Here is a 26,541-nt window from a genome sequence, read left to right as displayed (position 1 = left end):
CCCTAGAATTAACAACTGGCAGCCTGGCTCTGTGTCTAGATGCTCAGGGCCTCCCAAATAAACAGACACATCCAATGGCTGCTGAGAACGAGAAATCAGGCAGAGGGCTCTAAGGGAGTGTGTGTGTGTGTTGGTCGTGGGGCTGTGTCAAAAGAACATTCTAAATCCCTTAAGAGTGATGCAAAGAGGGCACTCGGAGCCGAAGGCAAACTCATCTGGCTGGAGAGCTGCTAGCCTCCGTGTCAAGGAGTCTGAAGACATTTTGGATGGAACCTCAGAACCATAATGCCCAGAGAAACCGCACAGTGTAGCCCCATCATTGTAAAGAAGAGGATACTTTGCAAGTTCTGGTGGAAGAAGAGAACTTGCCAGTTCACACGGCTGGTTGGCAGGGGCACCGAGAGCAGAACGAGGTCTCCTGACCATCACCGGCCACCAGTCAATCAGTGTGACCTACATCAGTTCTCCCTCCTCTACATTTGCCTAAGTGCTGTCCCTAAAACCAAACAAAAACACACCCAACAAACTGTGAGATGAGCCTTCCTCATTCCTGTTTGCACAAAATTACACATTCTAGATAACAGGTGGAAGAGGGACTGGCATGATTACTGCTTTTAAAAGTATATTAATAATGTATTTGTTTTTTAAAATAACTCCTTGAGGTCTACCAGATCAACACAGAGGGAACAGTGGTTTGGAAATACCTGGGAATCCCAATGTGGGTGTGGCTCTACCCTGGCCAATCAGACCACAGCCGCTCTCACACAACCCCACCCCCTGCCAAGAGCAGGGCACCCCCAGAGGGCATGAGGTGTCCTGGAAGAAAGGTCAGCAGCGTGGAAAGGAGGGACGTGCTCAGGGGCAGACACCCCATCTCTGCCTTTTATGTCCAGTATGTTCAAAAACAAGCTCTGAGCTGGGTACAGTGGCTCATGCCTGTAATCCCAGTGCTTTGGGAGGATGAGGCAGGCAGATCATGAGGTCAGGAGTTTGGGACCAGCCTGGCTAACTAGCCAGGTGTGGTGGCACAAGCCTGTAGTCCCAGCTACTCGGGAGGCTGAGGTGGAAGAATTGCTTGAACCTGGAAGGCAGAGGTGGCAGTGAGCCAGCCAAGACCATGACATTGCACTCCAGCCTGGGTGATAGAGTGAGACGCTGTCTCAAAAAAAAAAAAATAAGACTCTGCCAAAATGTAAATGGCCAACAGACTCTGGACTGAGAGGAATGGTTGAAACGTTTTCCAATAAACAACGGATAAATTTGGTGCTCTCCAGTATCCGTTATCAAATCTGTATTATGGCTGCATGTTTGGATGACACAGAGAATGGTACAGTGTTCCAGAATACTAGCTATAATTGAATTGAACCAATTCCCATGCAATCCGTTTTGATCCCATGGACCTAATTTGGTCTAATTCTGTCCTGTATTGCCTATAACCTCCTCCCCTCCCACCAGTTCCAAAGCTAACTGTAAGGGTGGAGAGACTGTCCAGGCACCTGCAGAGAGACAGGAAGAGGCAGAAAGGTTGGCTCTGTACAAGTGTCTGAAACCCAGCACTTTAGGAGGCCGAGGCAGGGAGAATGCTTGGGGCCAGGAGTTTAAGACCAGCCCAGGCAACAGAGCAAAACCCCCATCTCTGCAACAAAAATGGAAACATTTAGCCGGGGATGGTAGTACATGCCTGTAATCCCTCTACTATAGAAGCTGGGGCGGGACGATCACTCGGGCCCAGGAGTTCTAGGTTACAGTGAGCTGGGATTGTGCCACTGCATTCCAGCCTAAGCTACGAAGCAAGAACCTGTCTCAAAAAAAAAAAAGTCTGCACCTGGATCAGGAGGGGAGCCGGGCACCTAGCAAACATCTGTTGACTCACTGGCATAAACATTTATTTATAAAAAATTTACTTCCAAAGACATTTCCCTCTTTGCTTTTGGAGATCAACTTGGAGGCTGAAATGACTTCATAGGAGCAGGCTTTATGTAAGAGGGATACGAAATACGACACCTTCATTTTCTTTACTTTCCCAAAAGGAAAATACTGACAACTCTTAAAAGACATCTGGGGCCACGTATGTCGGGAAACTATAAAACATACTTTGTAAAGAAAATATCCCCTTCTCCGCTTGTATGTTCTCACTCCCTTTATCTACCTGCCAGTAAAACCAGAAAAATAATCATAAAAAATACATTTCTTTGTCTTAAAGATAAAGGTTTTTCAAAATAAACATTGTAAATCACATGTACCTCCTCCAACAGCTTAGAAATCTGGTTCCAGGCCAAGTGCAGTGGCTCATGCCTGTAATCCCAGCATTTTGGGAGGCTGCGGTAGGCGGATCGATGGAGGCCGGGAGTTTAAGACCAGCCTGGGCAACATGGTTAAACCCCATCTCTACTAAAAATACAAAATTAGCCAGGCAGGGTGGCACGGGCCTGTAATCCCAGCTTCTCGGGAGGCTGAGACAGGAGAATTGCTTCAACTTGGGAGGTGGAGTTGCAGGGAACTGAGATCACACCTCTGCACTCCAGCCCGGGTGACAGAGTGAGACTGTTTCAAAAAGAAAAAGAATTCTAGTTCCATTACTTAAAAACCAAACACTGATTTGCCTCTAGTGTAAAATGAGCAATGGGCCTTCCATAAACAGAAGACACTGAGTGCTGTTCTCCCTAGTGAGCAAGGAGACCTCAACCAGTTTCACAGTCCACCTAACAGGGTTCATGTGGAGCCCTTATGCTTCTGACCAAGTCCAAATGCAAAAACCATCACACTAATCTGGCAACAACAGGAGTTTGAATTTCAGTGTTAATCTATCAAAGCCTGTCTGCAACCCCCGGGAAAGCTACGGAATGAGATGCCCGCCTCGTAATTCTTCGTGAATGAAGATACAGCCAACAAGGAGGGGAAACAGCGTCTTTCTAACCCCAGCTCTGCTTCTTTCCACAGCTGACGCATTGAGTGGATTGATGATGCTAATTTATTCGGTGATTACATGAGCTTAATGACTCATGTGGCCACCACCAAGGCCCCCGCCTCTAACAGAAAGCGTACCTGCGTGCTGCTTTCCATCATAAGCACGGATAATGAGGCAAGGCCCCTTCAGCTTTGCTCTCTGCCTCGCTTTAGGGTAGTATTTCTGGTGTCTGTTTCAGATCCTGGCCCACATTGAGCTGTTATTGGAAAACAGCAATCTATTTCCAGGTTCCCTTGGTAACCTAAGTCACCTAGACTTTGTTTAAATTACCTCCCATGAGCCAAATGCTAGAATTCTAGATGGCAACGGAGTGAAACCACCCCCTCTCTGGGCACGGTGAGTATAAATTTGGCACTGTAGTGTGGATGCAGACTCCCACGTCCCTTTAAAGTTTTTCTAGAACTTCCATCCCAAGCAGAGCCCGGCCTGCCCATCTCCTTTGAAGAACTCAGCATTTCCGCTTTCATAAGGCTTGGCGGGTGTTTCTAGACCTTCCTAGGCATTGAAAACAAGACCACAGAGGACACGCCTTTCTCTGCCCTTTCAGTCTCCCCTCTGCCCTCTTGGTCAGCGATTCCTTGTCTTCATCCAAGCTCGGTCAGATGTGCAAGCCGCCCTAGGACTGAAGGATGAAGGAAGGTGGGTTCCAGTCGTGGAAGGTACTGAACCCATGTGGTCTCCTCGTTCGCTCGAAATCAGCCAAAATAAGGGCCCTCATTCCCTTGCTCAGGTTAGTTAGAAATAGACAGATGAGTAGAAAAAACATACAAGGCAATGTTTTTGGCCGGGGGCAGTGGCTCAAGCCTGCAATCCCAGCACCTTGAGAGGTGGGAGGATCACTTGAGCCCACGAGTTTGAGGCCAGCCTGGGCAACATGGCAAAACCTTGTTTCTGCAGAAAAATAGAAAAATTTGCCTGACATGTTGGCTCATGCCTCTAGTCGCAGCTACTCAGGAAGCTGAGGTGGGAGAATCACCTGAGTTCAGGAGGTGGAGGCTGCAGCGAGCCATGATCACACCACTGCACTCCAGCCTGGGTGACAGAGTGAGGCCCTGTCTCAAAAAAAAAGAAAAAAGAAAAAAAAGAGAGAAATGTTTTCCAATCTGTAGTTAGCGCGCCAACAGGGAGGGGCGTGGGCTGCCACCAGGAGCCGGTCAGTGCTCCCATGCTGCGGATTCCTGTGTGCAAGCTTTGCTTAAAGAACCTTCCTCATGGAAACTGATAAAGTCAAGTCTTCGAGGAAAGTCTGCAGGGACAGCCGGCCTGAGACGAATGACTCCTAGTGCCTTTCCTTCCTGCCTCCCACATTTTAAGGCAGGGGACTTAGGGCTGAAATAAACATCACGAACAAGGCAGAAGAAGGCATCTAAGGGAGGTTTGGAAAGGGAGGGGCAATCCCATGTGATTCTGTCTGATGTTGGCAGGTGAGCTCATGAGTGGAACACACACATGCAAACACACTCACACAAAGACTGGCTGGGTGCATTGGCTCACACAGGAAACCTCAGCACTTTGGGAGGCCGAGGCAGGTGGATCACTTGAGGTCAGGAGTTCAAGACCAGCCTGGGCAACATGGTAAAACACCATCTCTACTAAAAATACAAAAGTATAGGGGCGTGGTTGCACATGCCTGTTATCTCATCTACTTAGGAGGCTGAGACAGAAGAAACACTTGAACCCAGAAGGGCAGAGAGGGCAGTGAGCCAAGATTATGCCACTGCACTCCAGCCTGGGTGACAGAGCCAGACTATGTGTCAAAAAAAAAAAAAGAAGAAGAAGAAGAAGAAGAAGCCGGGTGCAGTGGCTCATGCCAGTAATCCCAACACTTTGGGAGGCAGAGGTCGGGGGATCACAAGGTCAAGAGATCGAGACCATCACGGCCAACATAGTGAAACCCCATCGAAATACTACAAATACAAAAATTAGCTGGGTGTGGTGGTGCACGCCTGTAGTCCGAGCCACCTGGGAGGCTGAGGCAGGAGAATTGCTTGAATGCAGGAGACGGAGGTTTCAGTGAGCCAAGATTGTGCTACTGCACTCCAGCCTGGGTAACAGAGCAAGATTCCGTCCCAAAAACAAAACAGAGATATACATACACACACTCACCCAGATACACACATAAAATTTACACACAGACATACAACATATAACACACACACAGACACAACCACCATGCATAAGGAGACCCAAGCAGACATAGACTCTCTCTGTCTCTTTTTCTCTTTCTCTGTCACACACACACACACTGGGGCCACAGCTAGTCTCAACAGTCCCTTTGTGTGAACTAGAAAGAGGCTCCCCTTGGGAAGCCACAGGCCCTCAAAGGCTAGATGTCAGCCTCCACTCACCTCTCTGCCAGGTGCCCCTGAAGGGCACACAGCACAACAGCACACGGTGGTCCTGTCTCCGCTTCCTCTTGTGGACGTGTGGGGGTGGGTGTTAGGGGAAGGGGAGACAGCTAAGAGAGAACGCGGCTTTTCCTTCCATCACAGACAGCGTTCTATCCGAAACTGCTCAGGGATCCTGGGACAGGCCCCATCTCGCCCAAGGAGTCCCTCCAGGTGCACGCAATTACCTGTTGGGATAGGTGACATTACAGGGCACTTTTCCTGTGTAATTCTCATTAAGCCAGCGATTCGCCAGTGCCTGCTGAATATTTGGCCTCTTCACAGGATCTGGTTCCAGGAGAGAGCGCAGGAAACTGATGGCACCTGAAAGGCATTCAGGAAGGAACACATACGTTACAGGCTGGACACAAATACCGGGGAAAGTCGCCATCACAGGGGACTGACTCACCACCTCACCTGCCCATCCTGAGCCACTGCTGGGGTGATCTCTCCTCTGGGTCTCTGGAGAGGGTTCCGATTCAATGATTCGTAGAGCCTGGTTTCACCCTCCTTTAGACAGGAGGGGTGTTGAAAATCTCATTGCCCCCTCCAACCTCTTTAAAAAAGACACACCACGGCCAGGCGCAGTGGCTCATGCCTGCAATCCCAGCACTTTGGGAGGCTGAGTTGGGTGGATCACCTGAGGTCAGGAGTTCGAGACCAGCCTGACCAGCATGGAGAAACCCTGTCTCTACTAAAAATACAAAAAACTAGCTGGGCATGGTAGCACATGCCTGTAATCCCAATTACTTGGGAGGCAGAAGAATGGCTTGAACCTGGGAGGCAGAAGTTGTGGTGAGCCGAGATTGCACCACTGCACTCCAGCCTGGGCAATAAGAGTGAAACTCTGTCTCAAAAAAAAAAAAAAAAAAAACACCACATATCCAAAGAATTTAAGTTCTCTGTCCAAGGGAAGCAACTGGTACATGATAAAGCAAGAACTAGTTTGGGTCTCTCCATTCTCTGTGCTTCCCAATACAACCTGTGGTCTTTTCTTGTTGCTTATAGATGAGACAAAGAGATATTCTATTTATAGGCTTGTAGGAATGAAAGAAAATAAACAGAAGATGCCTCCTCGAAAGGTAGGTTTTTGAGCACTCAGGGAGACACCAGAAGTGTACAGCCTTCCTGTGCCAGACCTGCCAACTGGGGACCACAGGACACTCAGAGTCTCAAGGGGCCAGAGGGGTCCTGCTTTCTGATCCTTTCCTTTAAAGTCATTCTGCATGGCCGCCCACCTCTTCCCCAAACTCTGTGAATTGATGCCACACCCAGGCTGCACAGAGCCCACGCCCACCCAGCCCAGCCCAGCCAATCAGGTTGGCGAGACACCAGAGCGCCACACATTTTGTTAAAGTGTTAAGAAACCTCTGCATTAGTGACTCCAATTTTAAAATACAAGCTTGTGTAAAAAGTTCTAGTGAGGACCACACTGTGAACCCATGACCACTGATGGGTCCCTCTTTTTGCATTGTCTCTTAAAAGTAAGGGGCTGCTGCCAGGCGCAGTGGCTCACGCCTGTAATCCCAACACTTGGGGAAGACAAGGTGGGTGGATCACGAGGTCAGGAGTTCAACACCAGCCTGGCCAACATGGTGAAACCCTGTCTCTACTAAAAATACCAAAAATTAGCTGGGTGTGGTAGCACGCACCTGTAATCCCAGCTACTCTGGAGGCTGAGGCAGGAGAATCGCTTGAACCCAGGAAGCGGAGGTTGTGGTGAACAGAGATCACACCATGGCACTCAAGCCTAGGCGACAGAGTTCAGAGACTCCGTCTCAAGAAAAGAATGAAGGGGCTGCTTAGATGGACGGTATGCTAATAAATTTGTCTTTCTTTTTCAAGCCTCTCGAAGTTCACTGTATCACATTAGTCATGCTGAGCACGGTGTGTAAGAAAAGGACATAAGAAATTATTGACAAACCTATAAAATCCCTACAACCCCTTTTCCTACCATCCCAGGCAAAAATAATGTTTTAAATGCCCTGGGTTTGCTTTCATTTCACAAACATTTACAGAGCATTTGTCCATCCAAGCACTCGACATAAGAAGCTCATTCATCTCTAAGCAGAATATTTGCATCCTTTAAGATTGGAACACTGTAAACAACTGAATGACAAGTAAAAATACATTTATAATGCACGTGGAGCCTTTATTTTGTATTTATTTTATTTACTTATTTTGTATTTTTTGGAGACAGAGTCTCACACCATCGCCCAGGCTGGAGTACGGTGGCGTGATCATGGCTCACTGCGGCCTTGATCTCTCTGGCTCAAGTGACCTTCCCACCTCAGCCTCCAAAGTAGGTGAGACTACAGGCATGCACCATCACACCTGGCTAATTTTTTTGGTAGAGATGGGGTTTTGCCAAGTTGCCCAGACTGGTCTCAAACTCCTGAGCTCAAGTGATTCTCCTGCCTCAGCCTCCCAAAGTGGTGGGATTAAGGATGTGAGCCACCACACCCAGCTCACGAAGGCTTTTCTAAGTCTACAAAATCATTCAGCAGGAGAATATACACATACCCACATATGGGTAAAGAACGTCAGGGATGACTTCAAAATGCAGGCGATTTGTCTTGCTTGAGTTGCGGGACTGTGACGTCTTCTTGTGCTATAGTCCTTATTTTACAAAGAATTGCCATAATGTTTTTCCAAGAACTATAAAGAATTCTTTGGCCAGGCACTGTGGCTCACGCCTGTAATCCCAGCACTTTGGGAGGCCGAGGCAGGCAGATCACGAGGTCAGGAGATGGAGACCAGCCTGGCCAACATGGTGAAACCCCGTCTACTGAAAATACAAAAACTACTCGGACATGGTGGCGGGTGCCTGTAGTCCCAGCTACTTAGGAGGTTGAGGCAGGAGAACTGCTTGAACCCGGGAGGCCAAGGTTGCAGTGAGCCAAGACCATGCTACTGCACTCCAGCCTGGGTGACAGAGCAAGAATCCATCTCAAAAAAAAAAAAAAAAAAGAATTCTTTTATGTAACTTTGTACTTGATTTCCAATATACCAAATAGTAGATCCCAGAAAACAATGATGTGCTTGATCCCCCAATTTTTCTATCCTTCTCATCAAAGCTATTTTTCAGTTTTCTAAGGTAATCTATCTTTGCAAGGAGAAGTCATAAAACGTCTTACTTTCTCAAAGGCTTTAAGTTGTCATTTTAACATTGTTCTTTAGGAAATGCTGGGACTTCTGTCAACTCATTTTCTGCAGGGTTAAAATGAGGCCATCAAAAAAGGGGCCAGTTGTGATGCCAGAATCAACTCAAGAGACACAATCTTTACTAGGTTATGCAGCTGGGTCAACCTCCATGGTCAGCCCACCTCCAGGGCAGGTTCCCATAATGTTGAAGAGGTTATCAGATCATCTCCCTTTAACAATAGTGGGTAGTCACCACTGGGTATCTACCCAAAGGAAAACAAGTCATTATATAAAAAAGACACTTGCACACACGTTTAGAGCAGCACAATTCACAACTGCAAAAATATGCAACCAGCCCAAATGCCCATCAATCAACAAGTGGATAAAAAATATGATATATATATGTATATTTATATGTGTGTATATATGTGTGTGTGTGTGTATACACATACACCATGGAATACTGCTCAGCCATAAAAAGGCAAAATAATTGCATGCTTCTCAGCCATAAAAAGGAATGAAATAATGGCATGATACTCAGCCATAAAGAGGAACACAATAATGGCATTTGCAGCAACCTGGATGGACTGGAGGCCATTATTCTAAGTGAAGTAACCCAGGGATGGAAAACCAAACATGGTATGTTCTCACTTATAAGTGGGAGCTAAGCTATGAGGGCGCAAAGGCATAAGAATGACATAGTGGACTTTGGGGACTTGGAGGGAAGAGTAGGAGGAGGGGAGGGATAAAAGACTACACATTGGGTATAGTGTAAACTGCTTGGGTGATGACTGCACCAAAATCTCAGAAATCACCACTAAAAAACTTATCCATGTAACCAAAAACCACCTGTTCCCCCAAAACGTACTGAAATTTTGAAAAAAGGAAAATCTAGGCACAGTGGCTCAAGCCTGTAATCCCAGCACTTTGGGAGGCCGAGGCAGTTGGGTCACCTGAGGTTGGGAGTTCGAGACCAGCCTGGTTAACATGGCAAAACCCTGTCTCTACTAAAAATACAAAAATTAGCCAGGCATGGTGGCATGTGCCTGTAATCCCAGCTACTTGGAAGGCTGAGGTGGTAGAATTGCTTGAACCTGGGAGGCAGAGGTTGCAGTGAGTTGAGATCGTGCCGCTGCACTCCAGCCTTCCAGCCTGAGTAACAGAGCAAGATTCCGTCTCAAAAAAAAAAAAAAAAGAAAAACAACCCAGTGGGTAGAAATACATGCATGGAGGCCACGAGGTACATTTACTACTTACTGTAAGTTTTGTCACTGGGTACACGGCTAAAACTTTCCAACAATGTATTTAAAAAAAAAGTTTTTTTTTAACTTTGATTTTAGGTTCAGAGGTACATATGCAGGTTTGTTATATAGGTAAACTTGTGTCACGGGAGTTTGTTGTACAGATTATTTCATCACCCTGGTACTAAGCCTAGTACCCAGTAGTTATTTTTTCTGCTCCTCTCTCTCCTCCCACCCTCCACTCTCAAGTAGAACCCAGTATCTACTGTTCCCCTCTTTGTGTCCATGAGTTCTCATTACTTAGCTCCCACTTATAAATGAGAACATGGAGTATTTGGTTTTCTGTTTCTGCGTTAGTTTGCTAAGGATAATGGCCTCCAGTTCCATCCATGTTCTTTAATAACCCGAAAAGCAAACAGATCTCTGCTTTTCAGAATGTTTATCTCCTTCCTTTAACACCCCTGCATTGCAAGAGTCATTTAGATCTTAACTGGGGGCATCTATTGGTCATACAAAAAAGATGTGGGCTTAATGAATCAAGGTGGGTGGGCTGTTGCATTAACGATGTTTTCTGAGACATTGCTGTTGCTTACCCTCAAAGGACTTGGGCAACAACCCAGGCTTTTTCAGAGTATGATGAACCTGAAGTGCTAAGGACAAACTGGATGTGCATTTTTGTTCTATTTTCATAACCGAGCGCTCTGCATCTTCAAAAACTGCTGATGAGCACAAGTAATTTTAGTTCAAATCTCCACTGACGAATTTTCTTCCTTTGGACGTCAGAGACATTGCATTACTATCCAAAAAGGACTTTGAGACTTCCTTAGAGCTCTTTGAAGTTTATGTTAGGGTCCTGAAAATCTCTATGCCTCATGAGCAAAAGAGATTAAAATATTCCCCACCATCCCGGAAAGCCATGCCAGGCATGGCCACAGGCCACATGCCATCCTCCACCCCTCTAAGATAACACTTAGGTTCTCCACTCAAGCCTGGAAAAGTAATACCACCCTGCTCAACATAACACGCAGTACACCTTCCTCCAATGCAAGCCCCACTTTCTTTCATAAACCATCAGCTTCCCAAAGTCTGGACTGGCTTGTGTGGGTATCTGAACTTTCTGCCAAGTGAAAGGGCTGCAGGCAAAAGACCAAGCCATCAGACTTTTCACATTAGTAGCTCGACTGATGCAAATAGAGACCCCTCCCTGCTCAAAGCTCCCTCCTCATCACTTCCCAAGCTAAAGAATTATTTGATAATCTGATAATCGTGCCTTCTTGGACATCTTCGTTAGCGCTGGCTCAACTCTCATAAAAGCTAACACTTCTCCTCCAGCTCGACTTCGGAGAATTCACGGCCCAAAACCATCATAACCTGAAGTGACTGCTTGGAATGTATTACAAAAGCTAGCATTGAAATGCAGTGATGAAAAGGTGAGCATGAAAAATTTCTCTACCATGAAAGACATTCACTACTCTGTGACATACAAGTGCCAACAAGCAAAAAGGAAGCATGTAGAAGAGAGACTTGGAAAGGCCCTCGAAGCTTAACTTTGCAGACAGCATGATAGAGATGAAGGGCCGTTCTTTGGAAGCATGTTCTGTGGATTCGCAAGGGCAATAATGTTGTATTCAACTCAAGTTTGGTAAAAATTCTTCCAACTTAATTTTTTAAAAGAGCGGTAGAATTAACAGATATGATCGTTACATAAATAAGTGACAGGGCTGGGCGCAGTAGCTCATGCTTGTAACCTCAGCAGTTTGGGAGGCCAACGCAGGAGGATTGCTTGAGCCCAGGAGTTCAAGACCAGCTTGGGCAATATAGGAAGACTCTGTCTCTGTAAAAAAATACCCCCTACAAAAAAATTAGCTGGGTATGGTGGCATGTGCCTGCAGTCCCAGCTACTTGGGAGGCTGAGGTGGAAAGATCGCTTGGTTTGGGAGGTCGAGGCTGCAGTGAGCCATGATGGTGCCACTGCACTCTAGCCAGGATGACAGCGAAACCTTGTCTTAGACAAAAACAAATATGAATGACACAGTTATCCAATTAATAAAGATGTGCCTTAATGAGACAATAAAATGGGCATATTTTCTATTTGGATTGACATTACTCAAAACATAAAGACACAGAGACAATAGATAATATCTCCAACTCTTGGTGGGGAGGGGGCCGTCTTACACTAAATGACATCAGAGAAGAGTGAAATAACACAGCATGGTAGGAAAATCTAGGTTTTCAGTCAAGCAGACTTAATCTCTCTGAGACTCAATTTCCTCACTGGTAAACAGGGACTTACCTTGCAGGATTGTATAAAAACACCACCACATGAGAAACACCTACAAAGGATCATTCAATAAATGGCAGCTACTCGTGTTACTGGGAAACTAGCATTTTTGGATATAAGCAGGGCCAGGCTGGTTGGAAGGGAGAGGAGATAAAGTTGGTGGGGTGCAAAGGACTAGAAAAAGTGGAGGCTGTCAAAAGGGCAGCAGCTGACCCTCAAAACTGAAGCCATTCACTCTATAAACAAGAAAAGATGCCCCGGGCTGCCTCGGCAGCTGGTGCACTGCTCTGGACCCTACTGGGTCAGGACAATTCCCATCCCTGAGTCATCACAATCGTCTGTGGGGCACCTTTCCAGGTCACACAGGCACTTTAACACCAGAGTCAGCAACTTAGACTCCCTGAGTATCTATCATGTGCAAACACTACGCTTGATTCCTGGCTCAAAGATTTTAATCCTAGTTGGAAAAAGATACTTCTATATCCCAATAGTTATTTTAAAAGCGGGGAGGGTGAGCATCAGATTCCTTAATTAGAAAATCAGATACAGAAATGCAATTCATACTTGACAAGTCAAGGCAACAAAGTCCTGTAGGAATGTGAAGATCTTTAACAAGCACGCACGGAGCTCAAGGCCAAAGCGTAAGCTGTCCGTTCAGCGCAGGAGCTATGTGAGGTCGGTCAGCAAATCCAGTGATGCTGAAACTGCTGGGAACATTTTTAATATGTCTTCTTTGGGACTACATTTGCACTAGTTTTTTTAACATCTTCAGAACTGCAACTTTTGCTTCTTTAAGGTTAAATTTAATTTTCACAATAAAAAAAGATTAAAAAAAAAAAAAACACTTAGAGCCCAGCCTGCTACGATTGTGTAATACTATTGAAAGCAAAAACAAGGTATGGTTCTGAAGCAATGAGACTGATTATTTTGTGTTATTAACCTACCTGCGCTCGTCTGCTCCTTTTCCCACAGCTGTGTGGGGCTCATGCTAATGCTAATCACAAATATTTCCGGCTTTTCACTTTCAACACACACGGTAGGGTTGCACTGCCCCACTCTCTTTAGCTGGTTGAAGCCATGTGCGATGTTTTAGAAAGACTTCACTTATAAGCAGAAGATTGGTGGAAGATTTAATTGCTGGTGAAAGACCTTTTCTTTCTCTTTCTCGTTTCCTCTTTCCCTCTGCATGAACCAGAAATGTTGGAAATGGTGGCTTCAACATCAGCCGTAGGGCCTTAGCTGGGCAGAACCTTTCAATGTTTGATCCAACTTTCAACTGAGATGTAGCATGAATGAGAAATAAAGCTTAGTGGTCCTGAGCCACTGAGACTTAGGAGCTGATTGTTACTGGTCTATTCTGACTAATACAATGAAATAGCAGCAGATCAGCAGTTCTCCAGCTCCTTAGGCTCTCATGGGGTTCAAAGACAGCACTGTCTGCCATTCCCAACTGTGGGGGGTACATTCATCTACATATTGTCCTTTGTTATGGGTCACTTGGATAAAACAGGCTCTGAACCCTCAAAGAAATTTCGGAGTCACTCTGAGAGATGGCAATATTTATGACTGTATAACCGCTACAGAGACTGCTTTGAAAGACTGCATTTATTTGGAAACATCACATCTTATTTGTACTGCAACGAGATATTATTAGACCCCTCTCAGAATGACTAAAATAAAAAATAATAATAGCATCTAATGCTGGCAAGGATGCAGAGATCATACACATACTGCTCAGGGGAATGCAAAATGGTCTAGCCACTCTGAACAAGAAGCTTGGCAGTTTCTTACAAAACTAAATACATGCTTACTACCCAACCCCGCAATTCACTCTTAGGCATTTGTCCCAGAGAGATGAAACCATATTCACAGAAAAACCTGAACATGAATGTTCACAGCATCTTTATTCATAATAGCCCCAAACTGGAAACAACCCAACGGTCAGTCCTTCAATGGGTGAATGGTGAAACCAACTGTGGCATAACCACACCAGGGAATACTACGCACCAATAAAAAGAGACGACTCGGATTATCTCAAGGGAATTATGCTGAGTGGGGAAAAAAAGGTGACTGACATATAGCATTTTTGAAATGACAAAATTATAGATGAGACAGGGTAGTGGTTGACAGGGCTTAGGGAGAGCAGGAGGAAGGGAGGTGGCTGTGGCTATGGAGGAGCAGCATGAGGGATCCTTGGGAGGGAACTGTCTTGCATCTTGACTCTGGTGGCTTCACACATATGACGTGATAAAAGTGCATAAAACTAACACACACCAACACACATGAGTGTACATAAAACTTGTAAAATCTGAGTAAGGTCAATGAGTTTTATCAATCTTAATTTCCCAGCAGTGATATATTACCACGTTATAGAATATATTACTATTGGCCAGGCATGGTGGCTCATGTCTGTAATCCCAGCACTTTGGAAGGCTGAAGTGGGCGGATCACCTGAGGTCAGGAGTTCGAGACCAGCCTGACCAACATGGAGAAACCCCATCTCTACTATAAATACAAAAAATTAGCCAGGCACAGTGGCGCATGCCTGTAATCCCAGCTACTCAGGAGGCTGAGGCAGGAGAATTGCTTGAACCCGGGAGGCGAAGGTTGCAGTGAGCCGAGATTGCACCATTGCACTCCAGCCTGGGCAACAAGAGCGAAACTCTGTCTCAAAAAAAAAAAAAAAAAAAGAATATATTACTTTTGGGGAAAACTGGGTGACATGGTTTGGCTGTGTCCTCACCTAAATCTCACCTTGAATTGTAATAATCCCCAGATGTCGGGGCAGGGCCAGGTGGAGGTAATTGAATCATGGGGGCAGTTCATACTGTTCTCATGGTAGTGAATAAGTCTCATGAGATCTGATGGTTTTATAAACGGGATTTCCCCTGCTTCAGCTCTCTTGCCTACCATCATCTAAGACATCCCTTTGCTCTTCCTTCATCTTCCACCATGATTGTGGAACTGTGAGTCTGTTAAACCTCTTCCTTTATAAATTACCCATTCTCAGGTATGTCTTTATTAGCAGCATGAGAATGGACTAATGCACTGGATGAAGGCTATTTCGATCTCTTTGTATTATTTCTAGCAATTGTGTGTGAATCTACAATTATGTCACAACAAAAAATTTTTTAAATAATCTTATGTGTTAAAAAAATACTTTTTACTCTGTATCCCCTTATTCCAATTTGTTTTCTTTACAGCATTTAACATTACCAAATATCACACATTTATTACTCATTTATTTATTTTAAGCCTCCCCTGATGATATACAAGCTTTATAAGGGTAGAGACGGGTTTGTTCTCTGTCCTCCTTAATCTAAAACACATCTAGCACGTAATTGGTGCACAATACATATTCATGGTATAAGCTAATGAGTATGAAATGTGGAACGAATGAAAGAATGAATGAATGAGGACTCCTCACAGTGCTCTGCCGCACTTTCAACATTTCTGAAAGCTCTAAAACTTAAATATAACAACTGGTTTGACATTTTGCACATTTTCTAACTCCAGGAGTTATGACTATCAGTGCAGAAATATTTCTTGTATAATGACAAAGCTGTAACTTATCTTCCCAAGGACTTAATGCCTCCTTTGCTTTCAAGCCTCCAGAGATTCTACCCTCCCTAACAAAGGTGACAGTATGAACTGAATTAGATAATTGCATTCAAGAATATGTCTCCACTTGGATTCCTCTTGGCAAGATAAATTCAGGGTCAGCTTCATGCATGCTTTTAAACTTAGAAAAAAAATGCATAATAGTAAAATACGTATAGCAGTAAAAATGCCTAGCAGTAAAATAAAATGCTATACTTTAACTATGTATCAAAAGTTGCAGTTAAATAACTGCTTTCTTTCTTGGTCAAAAGCCTTATCTCAGTGAAGCTGAGTTTATTCTAAGGAGCCAATTAAATGATCATCAAAGCCAAGCCAAGGCCAGGAACTTGAATTTTGAACCAAACAAAAGAACAAATTGTACTAATTTACTGGATCTGAAGCTGAACGTTAATACAGCCTGTTTACTGAAATGTGAACCAGCTAAAGTTCGAGAGAACTCTTCAAACACACCTGATGACTCAGTCCAATCAAGTAACTTAACCTCTATATAATTAAAAGCTTTTAAATGGGCTCAAAAACTCAACTAACAAAACAAATCACAGCCCCAACTTGAATGCAACGAACATTTCTTCACAGTGAATTGCAGAAAGAAGACATATTGGAGGGTTTACGGTCACATTTCCAATATATCTTCTTTCTGCAATTCTATCAACATCATAATATAGTGAGTTTTAAAACAATCAAGCCTGCAATTATTTTTCAAATGGAGAATATCAGATCCTTTGGATCTATGTGTTTTGTGCAGGAGAAAGGAGGAGTTAGGGGTTCAGAATTATAACGAAACAGGAAAGGGTATAGGTAAAAGGCTGTTGAGAGATGGGAAACCCAACCACCCTTTGACATTTCATTTTAATACTAGAAAGAAACTTAAAATCATGAAATAGACATAACACCATTGCAGCAAAACAAATACAGCTTCACAGGTGGACCCCAGCTGATCACGACAAAAGTCCTGAACCCTGATATAGAGCAGCAGGTGCATTACCTGTGGAGAGCTGGGTAGGGAGGGGGTTCATTTCTTTGTCCACCATCTTCTGGTACAAAGCCCTCAGGCTGAAAGGCTCCACCGTGAAAGGCAGCGTCCCGGTCAACATGGCATACATGTTCACACCTCTGAAAAGAGAGACAAAACTCATGAAACTGGAGTCAGGTCCCCTGCGGAGGGGAATACACTGGGGATGTGGGCTTCACCAAAGCGTTGGAGCTGCTGCTTCCATGCCAACCACAACAGGCCCTCTTCACAGTTAGCTTTGTAGAACACTCAGTGTCACATTGAAAGGCTTGGTTGAGGCTGGGCATGGTGGCTCATGCCTGTAATCCCAGCACTTTGGGAGGTGGGTCACCTGAGGTCAGGAGCTCGAGACCAGCCTGTGCAGCGCCTCCATCCTCAATCTCTGCCTCATCAGCCTGGACCACTACCCGCTCATCCTCTCGCCACTGCGACAAGCTGCACACGAAGCTCCCACGCGCCCCAGTGCCCGTCTCTACTAAAAATACAAAAATTAGCTGGGTGTGGTGGCAGGTGCCTGTAATCCCAGCTACTCAGGAAGCCGAGGCAGGAGAATCACTTGAACCCAGGAGGCAGAGGTTGCAGTGAGCCGATATCACGTCATTGCACTCTAGCCTGAACAACAAGAGTGAAATTTTGTCTCAAAAAAAAAAAGAAAGGCTTGGGTGAGAGCACTTGAGTGTGAAGACCCGGAAGGGGACCACAGAGAAAAACAGGAGTTTCAAGAGCGTCAGAAGGCAACCATGGCCCTCCGCTCTCTCCGAATGCTAGGGCAAGAAGAAGTCAAAGAGCCCAGAGCAATGTAAGAAACACTTGGGACACGTCAGGAACCTCGAATAAGAGTAGGCCTGCCATTATGTGGTTTTCCAAGGATGGCTTACAAGGTGGTACCTGAAAAAGGCTGACCAAAAAATACAGGAGAAGCCCCCCACCAGAAGCTCCAGTCACAGCCAAACTGGTGAGCCAGGTTACCACTCAGCCCTCAGAAACGAAGCCTAATACCAAAAACCAGCATTTTGCTCTACTCTTAAATTTTGCCTTGGCTTGTAACTAGAGAAATTTCTGGGGAGGTCCTCTTTCTTCCCCTCCTGATTTTTTTTATTGTTTATTGTGAGATTCTGCCACCTGGCCCCAACTCAACATCTCAGATGTGGTTGAAATACCTTGAGTAGGCTTAACTGCACCTATCCAAAGCCAATCTAGAGAATAGAAACATCTTCTCAGAGGATTTTTATTTTCCTGATGTGCAAATCTAATATCATTTTGATGAGATTTCCTGATGGGGATGAAATGCCTGCCTACAGAGAGGTCTCAAGTGCTCAAAAGCACCCAAGGGAATATACTTTAAAAACAGGCACTAAGATTTCCAGTCAAAACAAATCCAATGAGACTGATTGAAATTAAGACCCTCGAGGCCCAATTCCATGGAGGCACCTCTGAATTATGCCATTTCAGATAATGACAGATACTGGAGCCTACGGCTCCCGCTAGAAATCATTCTCAAATTTCAGACATATGGTAAGACCTGGCTCCCACTCAAGTGGAGTTAGTTCCGAACTCACAGTGGAGTTAGGGGGACAGATGCATAAACATTCATTCCACAAATACTTGCTGGATGGCTCTCTGTTCCAGGTAAGGCTATAGGTGCTGGGTACTGGGGACCAGAGAAAGACCCGCCCTCTTGGGTTTTGAGTGAAAAAGAAGACAGGCAAGCAACAGGCAAACAAATAGATATGCACAGTCCTTTCAGGCGGTGATCAGTGCAAAAGGAATAAGAAAATGCTGAATTGCACCACTTTTGACCAGAGGGGGAGTTCAATGAAGGGAGAAGGAGAACTTAGGTACTTGAAGAGGGGAGGCTGCACAGGTGGTGACTGCCTATGTGTGAGCTCATGTGTCTTTGGCTGTCTGGGTATGAGGATGGAGAGATAAAAAGTGCATAAACAAAGAAATGGAAACAAGAATGAACAAGGCACACACACAGCGATTTGAGCAGCGTTTCCCTCTGTGTGTTTAGTGGAACTCATCCCCCAGGAGAGGAAGAGAGGTTAGGTGGATACAAGTGGTATGGCCAAATAATTTGGGGAGTAGTTGCATAAGAGCATTAAAGGGGCTCACAGTGGAAAGTAGAGAACTATGGCAGGAAAGCAGCAGGTTGCTGTTAAAATCAGAATGGGAATGATGGCACGCAACAGCAAGGGAAAGGCAAAGACGCAGTGGAGACATTTGAAGGGCACATGCCAGGTGGCAAACTTAGAATACAGGACCAATGGTGGTAACAGAATGGGACAGAGGAAGCCGAGGAAGAAAGACAGGTTAGGGATGCAGGGAAGGAGGATTAGGGCTAGCAATGTTTGAGAATGTACTATGCAATGCTGCACTTTGAGTCTGTTTGAGATAGAGCTAAACATTCTTGCTTCGAAAAATTCTTGGAGATCGGTAAGAGGTCCCCACATTACAGAATTTTGCATACAGAGAGGCATGGCTTTTGTGGATGGAAACCCTCTGGCACATGCCACAAAACTGTTGCTGGGGACTACTGAACAGCCTCCAAGACAAGCTGTTTCCAGTGCTTCTGAGCCGGCCTGTTCTATCCAGAACGAATCTAGGCATAAGTGAAGCTTTCCAAGACTAAGTCAACGTCTACATGTTCGATTCATTGGTTGTGGAACAACACCAGTTGCTCTTCCACGGTCAACACTTAGCGTCTTTGAAAACTAGAACCAGGATCTTCCCACCCTTCTGGGTCTTCCCCAGGCCGGGACCTGGGGCCCTTTGCCTGGGCTTTATTTGACATGGTTGGGAGCCTCCTCAACAATTCTGTTCTCTGCCCTGAATACACACCAGCGGGTTCATGCAGTTAATGAGCTTTAATGTTTCCATGCTACAGAGCAAAGACCTCCTATTTCAACAGAGTTGGCGTGAATTGAGTTAAGGTGAGGAAAAAACAAAACCAGGATCCGTCCCTGCCCACCACCTCTGAGTCCCTAATCTTGGCTCTGATATTCATATCTAAAGCCGAAGAGCCTGCTACTTATACAACAGCATTTCTTCCTGCAGTAAATGCCTCACAATGCCTGACTCATACAGTGTTTCTCAAACTGAGGTACATCCTCAGGGGTTCAGCAGGTCTAATTTTTATTTCCTTTTCGGCAACAAACTAAAACATTTCACAAAGCACGCCCAGGGACATCGGAGGACCACTGTACAGCTAAGAACTTCCTGCACCACACACACCCAGTTTCAGTACCTGTTTTTGTATTTCTTTACCAATGTATTATTTTTGCAAAAAAAAAAAATCACTTTTATTGTCATAGCCTAATGAGAAGGAAGCAGAGGTAGACTTAATGTGCCAGTGATACGTCTGTGCTTCTATCAGGAGAAAAGAAAGTCTCCTGATGACTGCAGTCATGGGTGGTTCATCCTCAGACCCGTGGTATCAGCACCACCTGAGAACTTGTTGAAAAAATGCACATTCAGCCAGGTGCGATGGCTCACACCTGCAATTCCAGCAATTCGGGAGGCTGACACTGATGGTTCTCTTGAGCTCAGGAGTTCAAGACCAGCCTGGGCCACATGGTGAAACCCCCGTTTCTACAAAAAATAGCAAAATTAGCCAGGCATGATGACATGCACCTGTAAGTCCCAGTGACTTGGGAGGCTGAGGTGGGTATAAGGTTGGGGCTGCAGTGAGCTATAAGATTGCTAGTGTACTCCAGCTTGGGTGACAGAGCGAGACCCCAACTCTTTTAAAAAAAGAAAAAAGAAAATGCACATTGCTGGGTGCCACTCCACATCTACTGAATCAGAAAGTCTGGGGTGTTGCTGCAAGCCCTCCAGGTGCTTCTGATGCGTACTCAAAAAATTTGAAAGACCCTGGAAGAATGAAAAGTTTGAGGGGAGTTGAGGCATCAGAAGATGAGCCCAACAAGCTCAAAGAGCCTGTGCCCAGCAGTGAGAACTGCACTCATGCTATGCGCACCCACTCCCTTCCCACCAAACATTAGCCACTGCATTCATGTTGCCCATTTCAATATTCTGGGGTTCTTTTGCTCTCGGTTATATTTAACTTGTAAATGAGTCTTGGTTTTTCAGTTGTACGGGGCCATAAAATAAAAGAGTTTAATTTGGGGCTCGTGTACATACAAAATTAGCTGGGCATGGTGGCGCAGGCCTGTGATCCCAGCTACTTGGGAGGCTGAGACAAGAGAATCACTTGAACCCGAGAGGCGGAGGTTGCGGTGAGCCAAGATCGTGCCACTGCACTCCAGCCTGGGCAACAAGAGCAAGACTCCATCTCAAAAAAAGAAAACCTCCCGTAAAACCTCCTGTCAACACACACAGTTATCAAGAATGTACGTCCTTTAAAAAGACAGTGTATAATACTCAAGTTTGAAGAACACTGCTCTATGACCCTTTATATTCCCTTTCATCTTTAGGGGACACCTAGCTTCCTGTCCCAGGTTGGGGTATCGTATAGTGCAAATGCCTCTAGGAAACAGAACGTCATGATTACGGGAGGGGAACCCCACTAAAGGGGTTTGGAGAACATATGGGGCCAGAAGACCAACTCTAAAGCCTGTATGAATGTTTCTTTCTTGAAGGAGACCTTGAGACACCAAACTGCTTGCCTCCTTGTCACCGACTGGCTTCAAGAGATGCCAAAAGTCTCCTCAAGTCACTGCATATTACACTGGTCTTTGCCTCTCTCCATCATCTGGCTGGGACCACAGGTAAGTTTAACAGATGCTTGTCTTCAAGACGGCGCCAGAGCTATCCAGGTGGCAGGTCTGGCCAGAGTTCAGCAAGCGGTTTTCAAGGTAACTTTGATGACTTTACAAACTGACTCCAGAATTCCATTTCTTTTGGAGGAGTTTATCATGAAAAAAACAACAAAAACAAAAACAAAAAAACTGTCACAAAACCTCAAAGAGGACCCACCTCTCACATCCATAAGATGTGGATAATAATAGTACCTACCTCTCAGGTTATACGAGGGTCACATCAACTAAGCCACAGAAAGACCTGAATTCTGTAGCTGAAACAAATTAAGCTTGATAAATTGGGATCTATTGTTTCATCAAAAAAAAAAAAAACTTTCTTAAAGTAAAAGGGGAAAAGCTACAATTATATTTGTACCGTATTGCCAAGTAAGATTGGAAACCTACACGAACGGTCATACAATCCTAGCTAGGAGATTTTAAAAGGGAAACCAGACTGAGTATCTTAATTCCTCTCCCCGAGAGTTTGCATACATGTTTAATATCTGGATAAAGAGAAATCTAGTCCCTTTGACATTTCAGAAGTATGTGAGGATACCAAGGGAAAAATGTGGAATGCAGTTTATAAACCTCTGTAATCCCATAGAATTAGGAGGAGTTTCAAAACATGTTCAGAATTTCCTGATGGGTCTTTTGAAATATGGCCCAGGGGCTTTCTGGATTCTCCATGGCAGACATGGGATTCCCAAGAATCAAAGACAGTCTTAACAAATGAGAGAGATGAGAGCCTGGGACGAGAGAGGGCAACAGTCAAATATGACCGGGGGCTTTTCCCAGCAGTGTGAAATAAGGGCGAGCCATTGCCAGGTGGAAGAAAACTCAAAGACACTAGGCAGTGTGGAATACTCTGATCTCAAAAGAGGAAGAAAGGCAGACACTGCGGGTAGCTGAAAGAAGAGGAAAAGGGGCCTTATTTATGAAATACAAACGGGGAAGCTTTGGAATTAAGTCAAAAGCCAAATGGCCATCCTGTTATTTAGTCTGGTACACAACAAAATATTCCCTGGAGGAAGAGCTGTGGTATCGCCTGCCATCCCAAAAAGGGAAGATATGGAGTCACTGCTCCGTGGAGAAGTCGCTGGCAGTTTTAACAAGATGCAAGGGACAAAGCAATGGACAGAGTCACCCTGGCAGGTGGAGGGAGGGTCTGATTACTTGTTCTTAAGGGGCATGTGGTCAGGAGACTCGGAAACTGCCCAGTTTACAGGGTGCAGCCAAGAGGACCTTCAGGAGATCCACGTGCTTCTGTGTGGCTCTCCAAGAAAGACACTGCCTTGGATAAATTAAAAATAACTTGCTACCTCAAAGCAATATCTTTCCATCTTTCAGTATCAACTTTTAATAATACGACTTCCAATTTAAGGTCTTGAAAGTAGACTAGGAACCAATTCATCCATCTGGAAAATCTCAAATTTCACCACTGTTCTATTAAATGGTCTATGTTTAGCAAGAAATTATTTTCTTGTGGATTTCAAGAACGTTGTTTCTTTTCCTTTCCTTCCTTCCTTTCTTCTATGTTAAATATACACACTAGCTACAAAAAAAAATTGTATTTTATAACTGAATAATCTCAGAAGCTAAAGGAAACCTCTCTCTCAAAAGTCAAAAGACCTAGCCGGGAGCAGTGGCTCATACCTGTAATCCCAGCACTTCGGGAGGCCGAGGCGAGCAGATTACAAGGTCAAGAGTTCAAGACCAGCCTGGCCAATATGGTGAAATCCTGTCCGTACTGAAAATACAAAAATTAGCTGGGCGTGGTGGCACATGCCTGTAATCCCAGCTACTCGGGAGGCTGAGGCAGGAGAATCACTTGAACCCAGGAGGCAGAGGTTGCAGTGAGCCAAGATCGCACCATCGCACTCCATCCAGCCTGGGCAACAGAGCAAGACTCTGTCTTGGGGTTGAGGGGGAGTCAAAAGCCCTAAAATTCCCCAAAGGAGTCATAGCTTCCCTCCTCCTGGTATCCTTCATTTTGAGAAGGTCTCAACAGAGAGAAAATATTACTACCATCCTTCTATATATGGCCCCTGCCAGTAGCTGATGACATCTGGTAGTACTTTCACAAAACACTGAGTCTGAGACTAGAACAAATTCTCTCACTCTCCCTCCTAAACACCCAGTTCTATTTGGAGACAGGAGAGCTATCTGAAGACACAGCGCCTCTTGGCCAAGTTGTCTACCCAAAGGTACAGCACTGGAGACAGGGCTTTTTTTTCCACTAAGTGAAAACAGATTCAATGAGCTGCGAAGCTGGACTGAGTGTATTGTGCATGACTCTCCAGGAGGCACCAGGCCTCACACAAATACTTCACCCATCCATCTCAGGGACCCCATGAGCACAAAGGACAGATCTAGTCCAGAAATGCTGCGTTCTCAATTTTCTCGGGATAGAACTCTGTTTCTGTTTTCCTCAGCAGTAGGGATTCACTGAAGGTTGCCAGTGAGTACTGCAATATTCTGAAGATAAAATTAATTTTGATTCTTTTCAATTAAAAAGTACATCTGCGTTAAAGTTATTGTAAATTAGCATGTATGTCACTCTGAGGAAAAGTCGATTCACAGTAATAAAAGTTCAATGCACCAGAATGATCATTTTTGGTTTTTGTTTCTGAAATCTCCAAGTTCATTGAAGACATACAATCTACATGTCATGTATATAGAATCTAGAGTAAAGGAAAGAAGTGAATTATTTTACAGCTATTTTCTTATAGTCTTGAAAATAATGACCACTGAAAATAACAGAAAACCCCCAAGAAAGTGCACCACTTCCCATTTCCATTGTTAATTGTGGCTTCTCTAGAGGAGGGTCCTGGGGGCCCTATTTGTAGGGAAGAGCTTTCTTTCCCAGGGTTTCTTTCAATGTCAGGCTGATTTTTTTTTTTCTAAATCAGTCTCAGAAGTTGTGGATAAAGTCCCTGCCATCCACCAGGGTCCAAAGTCTCCCGGGAGGGGAGTTTGCTTTGTTGGAAGTGAACTCTTCATTCTGTTGTTGTTTCAGAGCCATAAAAAGAGAAGTCATTTTATAATAACAGTGTCTAACCCAGGGAGAAAATTGGTTCCATCTTCACCATCATTTTAAACAGCCTTCTAAATTAAATTCACTTTGGGTTTTCCATTTCCACTTCCGCCAGCAAAGTCATGGGCATCAAACAGAAACCTAACCCATATCTCAGACACAATACCCCAAAGCAGTAGAAAATTAATCTCTCAAAAGGTCTGGGCTGGGCCTGGTGGCTCAGGTCTGTAATCCCAGCACTTTGGGAGGCTGAGCCTAGAGGATCACAAGGTCAAGAGATTGAGACAATCCTGGCCAACATCATGAAACCACATCTCTACCAAAACTACAAAAATTAGCTGGGCGTGGTGGCACGCAACTGTAGTCCCAGCTACTCGGGAGGCTGAGGCAAGAGAATCGCTTGAACCCAGGAGGCAGAGGTTTCAGTGAACTGAGATCACACCACTGCACTCCTGCCTGGGAGACAGAGAAAGACTCTATCTCAAAAAAAAAAAAAAAAAAAAAAAAAAAAAGGCCGGGCGCATTGTAATACCAGCACTTTGGGAGCCCAAGGCAGGTAGATCAGGAGGTCAGGAGGTCAGGAGTTCAAGACCAGCCAGGCCAACATAGTGAAACACCATCTCTACTATAGATACAAAAATTTAGCTGGGCATGGTGACGCGCACCTATAATCCCAGCTGTTCTGGAAGCTGAGGCAGGAGAATCGCTTGAACCCGGGATGCGGAGGTTGCAGTCAGCCGAGATCGCACCATTGCACTCCAGCCTGGCAACAGAGCAATACTCAGTCTCAAAAAAAAAAAAGGTTTTGAAGTTTTATGTTTTGGCCAAAATTAAGAGGAAGAAGAATCAGATGTGTCACACCTACCAGCCTTTTGTTCCCTCTGTCTGGAATATGGTGTTCCCTCTGTCTGGAACGTTTCCCCGCCTGTTCTCCACCTGGCCAACTCCACTCATCTTTCAGGAACAGACCAGTCTTGCATACAGATGCCTTCTCGACTTAACCCAGCTGTGCAGCCATATGTGCTCAGGCAGCCATAATCAAAAATCTGGTTTTTACTTATCAGTTTACTTTTGACCTTTCCTGGCCTTCTTCCCTGACACCTTCCTCCTCCCATAGCTGGTTCCTTCTGATCCTTAGGATGTGGCTTTGAAGTCTTCTCTTCAAGGGGCCACTCCATCCCTTTCCCTGAATCCCTCTCACTTCCTCCACAGTTCTTACCACACTCAGTTTATAGCTTTTTAAAATACCAGCTGTTTGTCCCACCAGCATGTAAACCTCACCAGAGGAAGTACAACATAACAGAAGCAGTAGAGGGTGGTGATTCAGAGGCCTAGAGGCAAACCACGTAGGTCAAATCCTGGCTCTGTCACACACTGGTTCTGTCACTTGGGCAAGTGGCTGAGGCTCTTCATGCCTCAGTTTCCACAAATTGGGAATAACACAGCACTACCTCAAAGGGTTGTTAGGCAGATGGGATGAATCAATACAAGCTGATCGTTACAAAGAGCCTAGCACCTCCCCTCTCTTGCTTCCTCTCCCATCATGTGACCTCTGCACACACTGGTCCCCTGCACCTTCCACCATGAGTGGAAGCAGCATGAGGCCTCACCAGAAGCAGATGCTGCCACCATGCTTCTTGTACAGCCTGCAGAACTATGAGTGAAATAGAGCTCTTTTCCTTGTGAATTTCCCAGCCCCAGGTATTCCTTTGCAGCAAAAAGAAACAGACAAAGACAGGGGACCTCTTGGTCTTTCAGGCTCCCATAGCCATATGCGTGTGTGTGTATGTGTGTGTGTGTGCATGCATGCAAACAAATTCTTCCTGTCATAGCTTCCCATTTAGCATAAATGAGTTCTCTGTTAGGAAAGTGATTATAGACTCACATATTCATAGTCATCCATTCAATACATATTTATTGAGAGAAGACAGTGTGCCAGCCACCTGTGAGAGTTCTTAAGGGCTGGAAGAAATCCATAATGGATTTCCTCCCATATACAACTCTGATCCACTGGTATTAGCTGCCAGGAGTCCCGGCTGTATTGAGATGGATTCAGACGACTTCTCAGAAGCGAAGTCTGTGACTAGCCATGC

The 26,541-nt window shown here is 45.0% G+C and overlaps 1 protein-coding gene across 5 annotated transcripts in view; it reads right to left on the bottom strand.

The window, feature by feature from the left end:
* The window catches only part of HUNK (hormonally up-regulated Neu-associated kinase), a 286,592-nt gene that overhangs the window by 42,108 nt on the left and 217,943 nt on the right, over window positions 1–26,541 (bottom strand). For all 5 annotated transcript variants that reach the window (XR_010343928.1, XM_064380095.1, XM_064380097.1 and 2 more), the window contains 2 exons: window positions 16,628–16,755; window positions 5,544–5,679 (listed from right to left, as the gene is read on the bottom strand). Coding sequence is in view for 4 of the 5 variants with exons in the window: in XM_064380095.1 (XP_064236165.1) it covers window positions 5,544–5,679; window positions 16,628–16,755 (264 nt within the window). In the remaining variant the exon portion in view is untranslated. The remainder of the gene's footprint in view (window positions 1–5,543; window positions 5,680–16,627; window positions 16,756–26,541) is intronic.

Source organism: Aotus nancymaae, unplaced genomic scaffold, assembly GCF_030222135.1.
Source record: "Aotus nancymaae isolate 86718 unplaced genomic scaffold, 86718_ANA_hifiasm-v0.15.2.pri h1tg000022l_1, whole genome shotgun sequence".
Lineage (NCBI taxonomy): Eukaryota > Metazoa > Chordata > Mammalia > Primates > Aotidae > Aotus > Aotus nancymaae.
Note: the sequence above shows the minus strand (reverse complement) of the source record. Positions and strands in the feature narration are given on the sequence as shown.